Below are 14,995 nucleotides of genomic sequence, written 5' to 3' on the forward strand. Positions count from 1 at the left end.
TTAAATACTATGTATCAGTATGGCACAAAGTCTCTTCTGCACAGTGGCGTCATGACAACCGAAGTACACTTCTTGTGGAATGTGAATGAATGTAGCCTGGCGACCAGGATTCCCAGCTCCGCCTTAAAATCACAAGCTGCACACAGAACAAAGAAAAGTAATTAGACCTTAATGGAGCTCTGTCACGATGATCAATTTCTGCATTAATTGTGTGCCGGTTTATACTTCATTTTAATTACACTGTCTTTTCTAATCTTGAGTTTCTGTTGAGTTATTGTTGTCAGTGTCCCATACTCCAGCAATGGCTTATCTCACTAATAAGATGCTTTGCCCATAATGGCATCATGACTAAAACACTGGACTGTATCAGGATGCAGGCCTTCTAGGCTGATTACTGTAAGCCCTGCACTGGAGGACTCACCTGCCCAGCGTGCCTCCAGACTGGGTGTAGTATTTGTTGTAGTCGAGTCGCAGCAGAAGCTGGGCCAGGTCCGAGTTGATCTGGTGGTTCCTCACCGTGGATAAGATCTTAAAGAGCAGGAAGGACTGCCGGCTGAAGCCCTGCAGAAGACACATCAAGTGTTTCACTTTTTAACAATTTACTTCATTACAATATGTTCTTTCAAGAACTTTCACAAATCACATCTATAAGGGTACTTCAAACACATTTAAATAATGACTTGTGGCACCCAAATAATTAACTATAATGCAGAATCAGTTTGAGACTACAGTAAATGTTCCAAACACTGTGGCTCCAAAGATTTACTGAGGTGTTCCGTGGAAGAAATGTCAGACCTTGACCAGGATGTCAAGCTGGGCGGCTCCTCTCTCATCCAGTGGGCCAGCGTTCTGGCTGACCAGAGAACAGAAGTTATGGCACAGGTCCAGGATTTCATTCAGACAGTGGAACACCTGAGGGTAGGGAGTGAGACAACAGAATGTATATTATTCTCCTCCCCAGCGACGTGCACAGGAATTTTGAGGGGCAGTTACTCTGGCCTGAAAAAAGCATGAAATTCTTGGGCAACTGCACGTTTGCCCTCCTCGAGTAAAAAAATATATATATATATATATATATATTTTTTTTTCCCCTCGGAGGGGCACTTTTACTCAAGGAGGGCAAACGGGCAGTTGCCAGAGCAACCTTAGCACACTCCTGTGCATGTCCCTGCTCCTCCCTATACTCACCAGCAGTGTATGCGCATGGAACTATAAGGGCAGGGGAGGAATTTAAACTATGAACCTGAACAACCCTGAACATGATATCACAGTAACAGAGAACAAAAACAAAAAGATGAAAACAAGCTACAAGACGACCCAGTGAGGCTCTCCTTCTCTGGTCTGCCCAGCGGACGAGCTACTCACAGGCTTGAGCAGGATGAAGGACTGGGCCAGCAGGTTGCTGAGGAAGTGGTCGTGGGCCAGCCGGATGCTCTCAAAGTCTCTGGTGGAGTTGATCTGCTGCAGCAGATGAGCGAACTGAGACTCCAGCACGTCCACCTGGCCCACAGGGAGGGACAGGAGAGGACAAGGGGCAGAAAGAGAAGATTAATTATAATTAACAAAACACACACACAGACACACAGACACACAGACACACAGACACACAGACACACACACACACACACACACACACACACACACACACACACACACACACACACACACAGTCTAACTGCTTAAAAAAAGCAATAGTATTATAGGGTTAAGCACATCTGTTCCTTTGACTACCATGAGGACTGTTTTGTAGACTGGTGCTGGTTCTTAACCTGTATGTTCACATCTGTTTCTCTGAGCAGAGTCCAGTGAGCCAGACCATATTACCAAATCATGGTGGAGAGGCTTTGGCTGCTCACCTGTAGGTAGTACTGCAGGTTGTCCACCAGGAAGGCCATGTGGTTGCGGAGCCTACATTTGACAGCGTCGGTCTGGTTGGACTTGAGGCGCTTGCGCTGCATCTGCAGGGCCCAATAATGCTGCAGCTCAGACTGGACCCGCCGCACACTCAGAAGGTACCGGAACACCACGTTATACCTAAGGGAAGAGATATGGAGAGAGAGATGGAGAGAGAGAATAGGAAGAAAGTGAGATAAACAGGAAGAGGTCACCTTTACCGCTCTGTGTGTGTGTGTGTGTGTGTGTGTGTGTGTGTGTGTGTGTGTGTGTGTGTTCGGAGCTGTACTCACTTCTCCAGCACGGCCGGTGTGAAGAGGATGTGCAGGGGCCACTGCACCTTATAGGCCAGCCCCAGCACCGCCCAACCGTTAGAGGGGGCCTCGCGCGGAGACGTCTCCTGGGGAGGGGTGTTCCCCTCACGAGTACTGGACGTGTCTGGAAAGGGCCGCACAAGCATACCAACCTCTGTAAAACTCATATCATGCATAATAAAACACAACCTATCCACAGCCAAACAAACTTTGATTAGGGTTACGTTTGCAGGGGACAAAACTTTCAACAGTTCCAGTCAGTATGCTTTGATGGCATAGCAACCCTCACCAGGGTCAACAGAAACTGACTTTTACATCTATAACTCATTAGTGTGAGTGCTGACACCGGCTTTTCATTCTGGCTGCTAATGACCTGATGCAACAATGATTTTACATAGAGAAACAACTCTTCTCAAGTCCTTAAAAGACTTTCAACAAGAAAACATGCCACAACCAGTGTGCAAGGACAGGTTTGCCTCTTGTCATCTCTAAGTGACTACAACCTACTTCAATACGTTATGCAACAAAAAAGAAACGGAGAAGAAACTCTGATCCGGTTTTTTTGAGGTGGGGGTGGTCAGCACCTTTGCTGTCTTTGCCCTGGTAGTCGACGGTGAGATGCAGCAGGGGCAGCAGGTTGTCATCGTCCAGCAGCACCTTATGTGCCGCCTGCTGGAACGCCATGTTCACATCTGAAACACAGCGCAGCACATGACATACACACTCACACCGACACAGCAGAGGAGCAACACTGTGCTTATGCAATGTTACATAACCTTAACCTTGCAGCAACGCATATCATGTAACACATAGGAAACTACTGTGTGACGATAGTAGTAATAGAAATAGTAGTGATGTTGGAATATAAACAATTACAAAGAGGTAGGGAGGTGATGGTAGTATTGACTGAAACAGTTGTGGTAACATTAGTGGTAGTCACAGAGTTATTATGTTATTATAATTATTACATATAACATTGTATGTGATGAGATGAGACTGGTGCGTGTACCGTGTTCTGTAACAGCAGTGGGCGGGGTCTTAAGCATGTGCTGGGCGTGGTCGATGAACACCTGGTACAGCTCCCCACGGCCCAGCAGGTAAAAGTCCTTAATAATCTGAAACACAGGGGCAGTGGCAATTTCACCAAACGGTGGTCAGATAAAGCTGTTGCTTCTTGAGCAACTGATAACCAAACCGCAGCCGGTGAAGTAACCTCTTGTGTGCTCTAGTTCAATAAATATGATCAATGCTACATGCTGATCAGACCATCCTACCTTTAGCTGGCCAATGAGATCGGATTCCTCCACCATTAATGTCCATAGGTGCTGCAAACACAGAGGACTTCATTTAGGATTCATAGAAACGACACTGAACAGGCATTGAGGGAAACTTGTACTTAACAGAATAAATTCACATTTAGTTGTTATATTTTGCTGTTTACTTTTTAAATATGTAATCATGATATTTTAAGAGAACAGGCCCTTTTGGGGTAAATTCCACTTACATAGTAGTGTGTAGGTAACATACACACAAACTGTAATATATTTGCAACATAAAGAACTCACCTCAGCGACTGTGCTACGGATTCTGTCTATGAGATTCTCAAAGTCCACCAGGCTGAAGAGGGGCTGCTGCTTGAGCTTGTGGAGCTCAGCTGCGAAAATATCCTCCTGATGCTTCAGGATGGAGCCTGTCAAACATACACAACATGTCAAACATACATGAACGCAAGCATGCACACACACAAACACACACAAGCATGTGCATACACACAAACACGGGTGAAAAAAAAGGAGGTCCTGATGAGCCTTCAGCCCACAGAACACCCCATTCCCAAAATCCAACATTATTTAGTTGGGTGTAAATCAAGTTAATGATCTCACCGGCTCTGGAGGGGCTTTGGTTGTTCTTCTCGAACATCTGCACAGACTCGCCCACAAACAGAATCTTTTCTGCGACTCGGATGGGGATGTAGGAGGGCAGCATCTCCACACGCAGAGAGAACTGCTGCAGGGACGGAGCCAGCATGTTCTCCTCCTCAATCAACCTCTACAGAGAAACAGCAGAACGAGAGCGTTAACATGAGCACTTAAAGCTACACTACATCAGTTTGTTTGATATGTCAGCAAATCACTTCTTAAAATGTCCCAAGAACCTTTGGTATGCCAGTCGTTAGAAACACTTATGGCCTGAAGTTACTCAGTGAATCTTTATCTAATGAGAAGCTAAGGGAATTCTAGGAGAACTTGAGCAGGGCTGGGTGCAGCTCAGAGAGGGAAGGATGAGAGGAGTGAAGAGGTTTGTGCTGAAACCTCTGGCTCGGCTAGTTTCATTACAAAGTCTTATACGATGCAGCTCTTACTCAAAGAAAGTAAAAAAAAAAAAGAGAGTTGACGACTGCTTCTTTAAGATATGAAAGAGTTGCCAGTGGGTTTAATACTGAGAAAATGTTTTCAAAATTTTACTGGAATTACTTTAGTAATGTCTCCATGATCCTGGGGTGAGACATGGTCATGTATGTTTGGTTTCATGTGCCAGTTTTAGCCACACTACAACAAACCAAAAAGTATACAAAGACTATATATGTAACGTAACATAAAGCTTTGCCTATGAAAAGCTCTTGAACTAAGAGTCCTCTAGGAGCAACAACGGAAACTTTAAAGGTAGCAGTATGTAGGATTTAGTGGCCTCTAGCAGTGAGGCTTCAGATTGCACCCATCGAGTTCCTTTCCCTTTCCAAGCGTGTAGGAGAAGCCTAGGTGCCATCAAAACACGAAATGTCCTCTCTAGTGCCAGTGTTTTGGTTTATCCATTCTAGGCTACTGTAGAATCATGACAGTGCAACATGTCAGAGTCCGTGGAAGAGGACCCTCTCCCTATGTAGATACGATGGACACAACAATTTGTAGTTTCAGCTGATTATACACTAATGAAAACATAATTATGAATACTACATTCCATGTCTGCTAACAGATCCCTCTAAATCCTCCACACTGCACCTTTAAGCGTTCTCTTGAAGAAGCAAGAAGCACTTCTCTCCTAGGAGCTAAGCCCTCGCTCTCACCCACCAGGTCCTGCAGCTCCCTCAGCTGTTTCCCAGTCAGCCCGCCGATGCCCAGGTCTTCCTCCTCCTCGTCCTGGTTGGCTGCCGCGCCCCCAGCGCTCGGGCCCTGCTTTACAAAGAACTCTTCACTCTGATCCAGCAGCAGCCCATGCAGCATCCATGCTGCTAGCTGCTTATACATCACCCCGTGGCACACCGCCAGGATTCTAGAGTTATAGTTTACAGTTTAGGTACTTGGCAGACTGATTTTATCCAAAGCAAATACGATACAAAGAATAGAGTTATAACACCTGTGAGAAATTAGTCATGTTCTATGCCAAATGCAACACATTGACTGACCCACAGGGAAATGTGAACCCCTGTGTGAGAGCTGAGTGGTGACTCGGGATTGCAGATCCATATGAGGACAGACACACAGTACAACATTGGCCTGTGCTGAACTCTTGTTTCAGTACAGAATCTCAGTGGGAAAATATATATTAGGGTCCAGGATGAATGTAAACTGTTAACTTTGCCAAGTTATAACTTTGTTGACAGTTCAAATGAGAGGGAAATTAATTGTTATTATTAAATACCCAAGTATAGTATGTCAGCATGAAGAAAAGAGAGTTTAGAATACACCTACTTTTCTAAAGCCATGCGCACAGGAGGCAGTCCTCCACAGCTGTGCTTGTACACCATCTCCAAGATCTGACAACCATGGATCTAACAAAAAAAAAGAGAGAGAACACCATGTTCGGTCACATTAACAGTGCTTTGACGGGATCTCCATCACACCAATAGTCCCCTTAATTGTACAGTTACTGTAACTGTGACTGTGAGTACACATACACAAACAGGGGAGGGGGATGTGAATTTCAATCCAGTGCATATGTTTTGTCTCACCTTCTGTGATTTGATGGTCTCCACAACCACCATAACTGATGGAAAGAGTAACTGAAACTGGACAGAAGAAGTGAAAGTGAAAGGGGGCAGAGAGAGAGACCAACTGCAATGTATTGACCATGAGGAGCATCCATTTAAGTCCACTTACCTGGTCCAGCATATAGTTCACATGGGAGATTGACAGGTGTGGATCACCAAGAAACTACAAGACAAGGAGGAGTTCCATCAAACATAAATCATGGTTTTCTCAGCTGATACATTTCTATCGATACCACGCCGACCTAGACAGTGCTTATATAATTTATAAGCACGCTGTTCCCACCTCTTGTTCCAAGTCAAGGAGTGCTTGTCGGTATGGTTGTAGCATCGAATCCAGCCCTGTGCAAAAAGCCCGTAAATAGATCCCATGGAGTCCAGTTGGATTTGGCTGGCTCGCATGGTGCTCCTGTGTAGCAAAACAGCTGTCTGTCAAACATCTTGGTCAACCGTTTTCATTATTAGTACTACTTTCAGAAGTGGTTATCAGGCGTCTGCTATAACTTACCTGCTGATGGACATGGCCCGTATGCTGTTCTATGAACTCTGTGAATCGCACATAGTCTGAGCCCAGCTTGCACAGCCGATTTAACACACTTATTTCACTTGGGTGAAGGAACGGTAGCTCTTGTGATACCTATGGACAACATTAATAGCATTAGCATACAAAGACAGATGTTGTGCAGACGCTTCTTCTATGTTAAGGTGCCATGATGTAGTGTTGTTTACCAAAGAGTCTGTAAATTACCCCTGCTAACGTTAACGTTAGCTAGCTAACAGTTATCTCCCATCATATTTTACCTGCAAACCTGTCCTTTTGTTCCATGTGATTATTGTTCCAGGATATCCGCTTAATGCCAACAAAAGTTCGTGTATCATTTTTCAAATGAATAGGAATATCTCACAAATTAGACTCAGAAGGAGACATGTCATTCAAAACTATAAACACCGCCGAATCTCCTGCCGCAGCCTGATGACGCAAATATTCTCTGTTGTCGGTAGTTGGAGTTTAGGACCCAGGTCGTCAGCTACTACAGTTGTTGGTTCATTGTTATGGAAGCTCTAGCAATGGTTTTGTTGAGTGATATACGAAGACATTGAGAGGTTAGTAAAGTAGTTTAGACGAGCATTTATTTTACTACAGCATTTTTAGATTGTGGTGGGCAAGTTTTTACGGCCTGTTTGAGTTCAACGAAAACTTGAGTCGTGTCTCATGCATGCTAATGTAGTTAGCTTGAGCTTTCGTTAGCCATCAAGCAAGCTTGTCAGTAACAAGTCCGTTACACCTTGCTCGACTTTGTGGTGTGTACGAGGATTTTTGCGATCTGTTGTGTGGAGATTTTTGGTCATGCTTGTTTCTTTTGATGGGATGACGTCAACTGGAAAACCTTGTTTAGTATTAAAGAAGCGCAATAGCCTGCATAGCTTGCAGTTCGGATATGATAAGACTCGCCATAGCCAATTGTTCATTAGCGTGGCTAAATGTTCACAGGAAGTTTTCACGAGCTAGCTCGCTGTCCTGGTTGTGCCAACCTGTTTCGTTTCTGTGTAAATGCACGAAATGCCACTGAGGTACCCTTAGTACTGCTGAATTGTTAAATACTGCCTTGTGTTAATGGTCATGTTAAGTATTGGAATAGTAGGATTAGCAGACCAAAGCCAGTCTTTATAAATCAACTGGATAGCTATCCTACACATTAGCTATGTGTAACATAGTTGATGACAGGCTGCTACATACCACAGACATGACGTTGGGTTGGGGTGCTGAATAGTAAAGTGTTGGTGTATTGCAGAAGTAGGTGCTCACTTGTGTCTTACTATTCAAACTGTATCGCAGTGATGGCCGAGGAGGGACCGGGAGAGGACATTGTGTCTGAGTACCTTGGCCAGAACCCTCATCTGGTGCAATGGGTGGAATCGCTCAGAGGGATTTGCGAGACCAACAAACAGTGGAATGCTAGAAAAGAGTTCATTCTCCGCAACTTGGAGGCCTTCCCCACCGTTGAGCCAGGGGTTTCAAGTCCCAGCCTTGATAAGCTACTCTCCCTCTCCATGGTGTGGGCCAACCATGTGTTCCTAGGTTGTCGGTGAGTCCAGTTGTACATTGCTCTTGTAACACTGTAGTGGATTATTATGTTGTGCTCATATTGGAGGTGGTTAGTATACTAGTACATGTAAGTACATTTAATGTCAATTTAATGTATATATTTTTTTTTACCAGGAGCCTTGTCACTCAGATAAATACAAGGATGTGCCTATATTCTGGCTTTAGTCACTGGTACTAGTAATTTAATTAGTAGTCATTAAATGGAGAACAATTAGGTGGTATATTGAAAGTCATATAAGATTTGTGTAATAAAGCAGATTGGGTGCTTCTTGTCTATATTTCTATCTTACACAACGATTGACAACCTGTTCTGTAAATGTTAGTCTAACCTGCCCTAGAGTGCCAACATTTTCTGTTCTCACACTAAGAGCTGTTCATGTAGCACTTTCGTTAGTATTTTGCAATTCAAATCAGTGTTCCCAGACGCTCCCTCTTCATCTGTGCATGCTATCATAGTAGCACACCATAGCGTGACATGAAACAGTATCAATGGTCGAAAAACTATGTCGAAAACTGATAGACCTCCTTTCTGTTGATGCAGCCCGGGTTGGAAAAATGCTGCTATGGTAGTTTTGGTCCGTCATCCTCAAACGTATACGCTTGCAATTGAGATCAACTCTGACCACCTCTGTATCTATTCTGTCTCCTGTGGGGACGTGAAATGCGATCTGTGTGATTGCTTTGCAGCTATCCCGAGCCAGTGATGGACAAGATCAAAGTGATGGCAGAGGGAGTGAAGGTTCTAGATGCCCCGGTGCGGAAGACCAGGGATGAGATCATGGGCAAAGGAAAGAGAGGCCCAGGTAAGACCACCCCCTTACACACACACATACACAGAAGTGTATACACACACACACACACACACACACACACACACACACACACACACACACACACACAAACACAAGTGCACACCCCCCTACATAAACACAAGTGCACTCCCTCCTACATAAACACAAGTGCACACGCTTTAGATGCTCTCTGCATTCCTCTGTCTTTTTCCCCATTCTGACATCAGCAGGATGATCTAGCCTCATTTTTCGGTTCCAATGGAATTAGAGTTGAAATATATTGACACATTTTTATTGACTCAGTTTGTCTTTGTTTATGTGGTGCTTGCTGGTCCCATGGTTAATAAAAAGCGTCCGATAAACATTTGACTTGTTATTATCAACCTAGACATATCTGCCATTTATAACGGGGAAACATATTTGCCCCAAGATTTTCATTTGTTAGACTGCTATTCTCTGCCATTTGTATTCACAGGGGATGGGGAATGTGAAATTGTTTTGGGGTCTGTTTGCAAATCCCCTGCAATTTCATGCAGCAGCTGAGGGTGTTTTTTTGCAAGCTTCTTGGTAGCATGAGTCATAGTGAAGTGATTAAATTCAGCTAGTGACCTCAATGTCCTGAGGGTGGCCTCCAAACAGGGGGAGGCTAGAGCTGACCCTCACTCACATGTGACACCCCCCCTATATTGTGCAACAATATACAGACGTGGACATAATTATTGGTACCCTTCCGTTAAAGAAAGAAAACCCCACAATAACTTGAAACTGACAAAAGTAATAATACATTAAAATGTACTGAAAATGAACTTCAAAATGAGTCATTGCTTTTGAACTGTGGTTCAACAGAATAATAATAATAATTAAAATAATGAAACTGGCCTGGACAAAAATGATGGTACCCCTAGAAAAGATTGAAAATAATTTGACCATAGGAACATGTGAAACTAAGGTGTGTCCTCAAATTAGCATTACAGGTGTCTTCTAACCTGTAATCAGTCAGTCTGCCTATTTAAAGGGGGAAAAGTAGTCACTGTGCTGTTTGGTGTCGTGGTGTGTACCACGCTGAACATGGATCACAGAAAGGCTAAGGAGAGCGTTGTCTCAGGAGATTAGATAGAAAATTATAGACAAGCATGTTAAAGGTAAAGTCTATAAGACCATCTCCAAGCAGATTGATATTCCTGCTAGTGATAGTGCCTTGGACATTTTTTTGTGTCCTTCCCCTGACCTATACTTTTCAATAACCTTTTCTTATTTTCATTAAATATTTAAATTTTATTGACATAACTGTGTAGAAATCTGTCTTCACTTTGACATTAAAGAGGGCTTTTTTGTGATTTATTAACTTATATTGACCATGACTGATTTATAAAAGCGATAAAAGGGTAAAACATCCAAGGGGGTGAATACTTATGCAAGGCACTGTATATTGATGCTTTTTGATTGTGCAGATGGGAAGAGATCCAAGGATGGTCCTCTACCCAATGCCCCAGCCCAGAACCAGCCCTTCTTCAACCGCCTCTACAAGGCTGTGGCCTGGAAGCTGGTGTCCGAGGGCGGCTTCGGCGGGCCTAACCTGGACCACTTTGAGGTCCTGCGCAGCTGCGTGGAGACCTCCAAGGCTAGCCTAAGCTGTGTGTTTGTGCCGCTGAAGGACATCCCTGACCTGCCGGTGGCGCGTACCCAAAGGGAGGGCCAGGTGTGCGAATTACGCTGCCAGACGGTCTACCTGGGCACGGGCTATGGGCGAGACGAGGCAGCTGCGCGTGCTATGGCCTCCAAGGAGGCCCTCAAGGCCTTCCAGGGGAGGAAGGTGATTGTGAGGATCTGCCGCAGGAGGTTTCAAGGCAATGACGTGGAAGATGTGGTCCTGGTGGATGACCAGACACGTAACCCCACCTTCCCTCCCGCGCTCAGCTACCCCTTCACGCCAGAGCACGGCTGCTCCTAGCAAAGCGTGGGACTCCTGTTTTGCAACCCTTACAAACTCACATATACTACATGAGGTTACCTGTCTCATTGAGACTTGTTCAGTCTTATTCAGTGGACTTTGAAGTGAGTGTGTCATTCATCACTGTGTTATCTTCAATCTAACCTACAGTGTAATTAACTCAAAATATTTTCCGTTCTTCAGTCATTTGATTTTTTTTCCTATTTACGCATTTTCCTCAAAATTAAATTAATTTATGATTTAGTGAAACATGTTTTAACCTTTGCACTTGTGGCTGGCTATCTGTGTGTGTTTATTATAGGTCAGGGAACTACATCCATTCAATACACAAAGAGGCTCCGCACAGGAGGCCCCTCGACATGATGTTTTCTCTCTCCTCATCTCGTGTCAGTGCCCATATCAAAATGTGGTTTAGTAAAAGCCGACCCAGAAGCACCCAGCGGTATAGACACAGAACAATGTTTTTTTTCTTGTTTCTTTCTTTCCTTCTCCAGGCCCATTTTGAATGATGAACAACAGCACTGGTTGTGTTCTCTGCTTCCTGAGCAAAAGGCGTTCTCTGCAGTGCAGTTATGAAACTATTTTTATCTGTTAAGTGAAATTATGGACTCTGTGTTGTGCACATGTTTAGCTTTTGCAAGTGGTGCCAGATTAAATTATGAAGGATGCCTATAAGAAAATGGTTAATTTAGGCTTTGAGGCGAGCTCTTTAAAAGTTTGGTTTATTGGAATATGATGAAAGGTACCTTCATTTATTATATTTGATATTGTTTTGAGGTTATTGATTGCGTTTGTGTTGTGCCTTGGGGCTTTGGATGGGCACGATGATGTTATGTTAGTCCATTTTAGGGGTTAATATCTGGTTTAAAGGAGAGTTGGGGGACATACATCTTTTGACTAATTGTCATTCCTCATTCCTGCCTTTTTGATTTTCCAAAGGGCAGTCTTTGTGCCATCTGTCTCCTAACTCTCTGAGTACAGTCTATGGGTTTATGATATATCATTGTAAAGATGTGGCCCGTTCCCGGCATATCAGTGACCACTGTCGTTTTCACAAGAAAAGTTTAAGGCATAAAACCACTTTTAATCTGCTCTGTTGTAACCATGCAGTTTGGACTGTAGTGTGTTAAAAGAAAGAAAAAGTCACAAGAAAGTCTCACTGAGTTCAGCAAATTCAGTTGTTAAACGTCGAAGCTGAATCTGTTTTGATTTTTAATTTCTTTTTAGTAGTTATTTGTTATAGCGCGTAAGGCGGGGTGGCCAAATGAGAGTGCCGCTGCGCTATGTTTGCTTCTTCCTGTTGTCCGTGAGTGGCCGGCCGGCTTGCCTATGGTGTGTGTTTGTATTCGCTATGTCATTCGGAATACTTGTAAATAAAGTTGTAAAAAAATGAACATGATTGAAATTGCATTAATTAAGTATTGATCTCCCTTCAAAAACAGTTAAAGCCCTCACCAACCGTAATATGTTTGTGCAAACGAGAGCTCTTGTTTGGTTTCATTACCTTTGCCTAACAAGCAAAAATGTTTCTTGAATGAACGGTGAGTGAAAATTCCATCGCCTGGGCCAGACATGTGACAAAGAAAAGATGTGCCCAACAGTGCGGCTTGTTTATCTGACTGAAAGAATACAATGATGCGTAAATGTCGTTACCACCCAGTGCAATCAAGTGTTTATTTACAAGAAAGGCAGAAGTGATTCCGGAATAACATGTGATTTTCTTTGCACCAGGAAACTTTTTCAGGTGCATTTGTGCTGTCTATGTGGCTTTCATTTCCCCCGACACTGAAAGCGGTCAGCTTAACCACCCTGACATTTTCAGACACAGCTTTACATCTGTATTGACAATACAGTGTAGCCTTCCATAACTGTCGAACGCAGATTGGAGAAATGTCATCCAAATGTTGGGCAGGATTCTCGCGTCCACCTTTGTGCTAGGTGATGCGTTACCCAGTGTACAATTTACAAGTGGTGCTTCACAGCAGACAGTTAATCTTGATGTTGTGATACAGCTTGAGGAATGTTGTCCCTGTTTATCCACTAGTCGCTGTCTTATTATGCCCATGGGTAAAACTGACGGACAAGCGTGAGGTTAACGCAGACTGAAAAGACCAATGCGGCTGGCACTGTTGACTGACAGTTCGAGAGATTCGGGTGTTCGTCGTTCTGCCTTAATCAACACCGCACTCTAAAAATGTCCATCTCCCTTTGCCCACCTGGGCACAGAGCAAATTGGAGGCGCGTACATGGGGTCCTTGCCTCGCCTCTGAAGCTGTTGGTGCCCCCGGCGCGTCACAGTACTCCCACTGATTATTATTGACGACAAACGGATCTGTCAGACGTGGAAGAATACGTCCGACAGATCAGACCAGCGGGTCGGCGACAGGGCAGCAACAATAACCAGAATAGATGTGAGGATGACGTTTTTAAAAGTGGAAGGATTAATGAGTGTTCATTGGCATTGGTGAAAGATGAATTTATGAACACAACCCTTTTCTCATTTTGAAGCTGACACACACCAACTCCGGGTCTAAATGATCTAATAGAGGCAGAGACGTCTTTAGATAAGGTGACTTAGAGATGGATTGAAAGAGGAGACATGATGTTTTGTGTAGCCTATAATTCGCCATTATCTTGTCTCTTCAAATGTTATTAAACACTATAAAGACAAGCCTTAGAGAACACCTAAAACCACAGTGACTTGACATTATTCAACATTACAAATCTAGATTTCTGTTCCATGTATGTCTCATGCGTAATTTATTATGGTAAGCGTTTCACCAAGAACCCGGGCTTTCGGGTAACCTTTGCTGCGACATCTCATAATACAAGGAACCTTTAGTTGTTATTCGTCTCTTAGGTTTACACGGATCCGTGTTTCAACTTTATAAATAAAAACATATTTGAACATAAGTAAAGGCTAAATAAATGGGTTGCCCATTATTTGCCTATTACTTCATCTTTTGTAACATAATGCTAATACCGTGAACGTAGAAATGCAAACAAATCCACCCAAACAGTGACCACATAGACTGCTTTACAAAACGAATTATGACACAGTTTAATTGAATATATAATATCCGTTCACATAAACATCCAGTCGAAGCATCCAAAATGGGAGTCCTGGAGCCGTACTGTTCGCCGGTATTTACGCAGTCATGTCTTTGTAGTGGCACTTGTTTAGAGTAGGCTATCATAAAGTCAGTCATAGGAATTGTACATACAAGTGACGTGTTTTGATAGACATCAATTATTTCATCTACTGGCATTCAAACAGAGGGCACTTCACAAACACTTCAACAAGAAAAAGTTGCAAAACGCCCCCCTCGGGCAGTCACAGAGCTTGCCGATTCTGGCTCCTTTTCTGATGGCACACTGTTCTCCGACGTCGCACTGTTGAGATATGATATGATGCATGAAGACAACAGACTCTCAAATGTAAAATGTTCTGTACAAATGAACGCACAGGAGCCATAGGTAGCCCGTGTAGGATACTTTATCTGACTAAGTTCGATTGCAGTACATACAGCGAGTTTGTTCTGCTTGTATTACCAGTTCAAACTTAGTGATCTTATAGAATATACATGTACATACCGTTGGAACTCTTCCAAACTTCTTTTCCCAAAGTGGAATCCGTTTTGCCTGCAGTTTTTCCAGAACGTCGTGGAGAGCCCCGAGCTGTGGAAGTAATGCTCAGAGATTATCAGATATCCTCAGATAAGAATGATCACCCAGCTGATTCTTTTCATAGACTTGACATTACCACCTGACAACATCGCATAAACTTACAAGCTGTTTTTCGTTCGTCAAGTTTGGATCTTTGGGATAGAAGTCCCTGATGGCTCGCGAATCCAGGTCCAATTCCATGTCCGAGTCGTTCGTTTCAGCACCCGCAACGAAAGACAGCAGCATTGCGCAGGCCATCGCCCGCGTCCACAGTCTGGAGCTCTCCAT

The 14,995-nt window shown here is 43.7% G+C and overlaps 3 protein-coding genes across 4 annotated transcripts; 1 reads left to right on the forward strand and 2 right to left on the reverse strand.

Moving 5' to 3' along the window:
• Positions 1-129: 129 nt before the first annotated feature.
• On the reverse strand, positions 130-7,071 carry tubgcp4 (tubulin gamma complex component 4; the record flags this gene model as incomplete). Its single annotated transcript, XM_080843144.1, has 18 exons — positions 130-136; positions 422-561; positions 796-912; positions 1,366-1,500; positions 1,857-2,034; positions 2,187-2,331; positions 2,792-2,899; positions 3,217-3,322; positions 3,482-3,532; positions 3,773-3,897; positions 4,091-4,256; positions 5,276-5,477; positions 5,897-5,976; positions 6,157-6,213; positions 6,305-6,358; positions 6,479-6,601; positions 6,701-6,829; positions 6,994-7,071. The coding sequence occupies 18 exons, from the start codon at positions 7,069-7,071 to the stop codon at positions 130-132; spliced, it is 2,001 nt and encodes a 666-aa protein (XP_080699270.1).
• Positions 7,072-7,182: 111 nt separating this feature from the next.
• On the forward strand, positions 7,183-12,350 carry cdkn2aip (CDKN2A interacting protein). Of its 2 annotated transcripts, XR_013968743.1 has the most exons (5): positions 7,183-7,296; positions 8,030-8,279; positions 8,987-9,102; positions 10,542-11,145; positions 11,343-12,350. XR_013968743.1 is itself a non-coding variant. In XM_080843430.1 (4 exons), the coding sequence occupies exons 2-4, from the start codon at positions 8,032-8,034 to the stop codon at positions 11,039-11,041; spliced, it is 864 nt and encodes a 287-aa protein (XP_080699556.1). In that variant the 5' UTR covers positions 7,183-7,296; positions 8,030-8,031; the 3' UTR covers positions 11,042-12,350. The 2 variants fall into 2 exon arrangements, 1 of the variants encoding a protein (XP_080699556.1); XM_080843430.1 differs by having other exon boundaries at positions 10,542-12,350.
• A 1,976-nt stretch (positions 12,351-14,326) lies between these two features.
• On the reverse strand, positions 14,327-14,995 carry cartl (cocaine- and amphetamine-regulated transcript-like; the record flags this gene model as incomplete). The annotated part of the gene is made up of 3 exons (XM_080843209.1): positions 14,327-14,434; positions 14,636-14,719; positions 14,831-14,995. The coding sequence occupies 3 exons, from the start codon at positions 14,993-14,995 to the stop codon at positions 14,327-14,329; spliced, it is 357 nt and encodes a 118-aa protein (XP_080699335.1).

This window comes from Sprattus sprattus (assembly GCF_963457725.1).
Source record: "Sprattus sprattus genome assembly, chromosome: 8".
Lineage (NCBI taxonomy): Eukaryota > Metazoa > Chordata > Actinopteri > Clupeiformes > Clupeidae > Sprattus > Sprattus sprattus.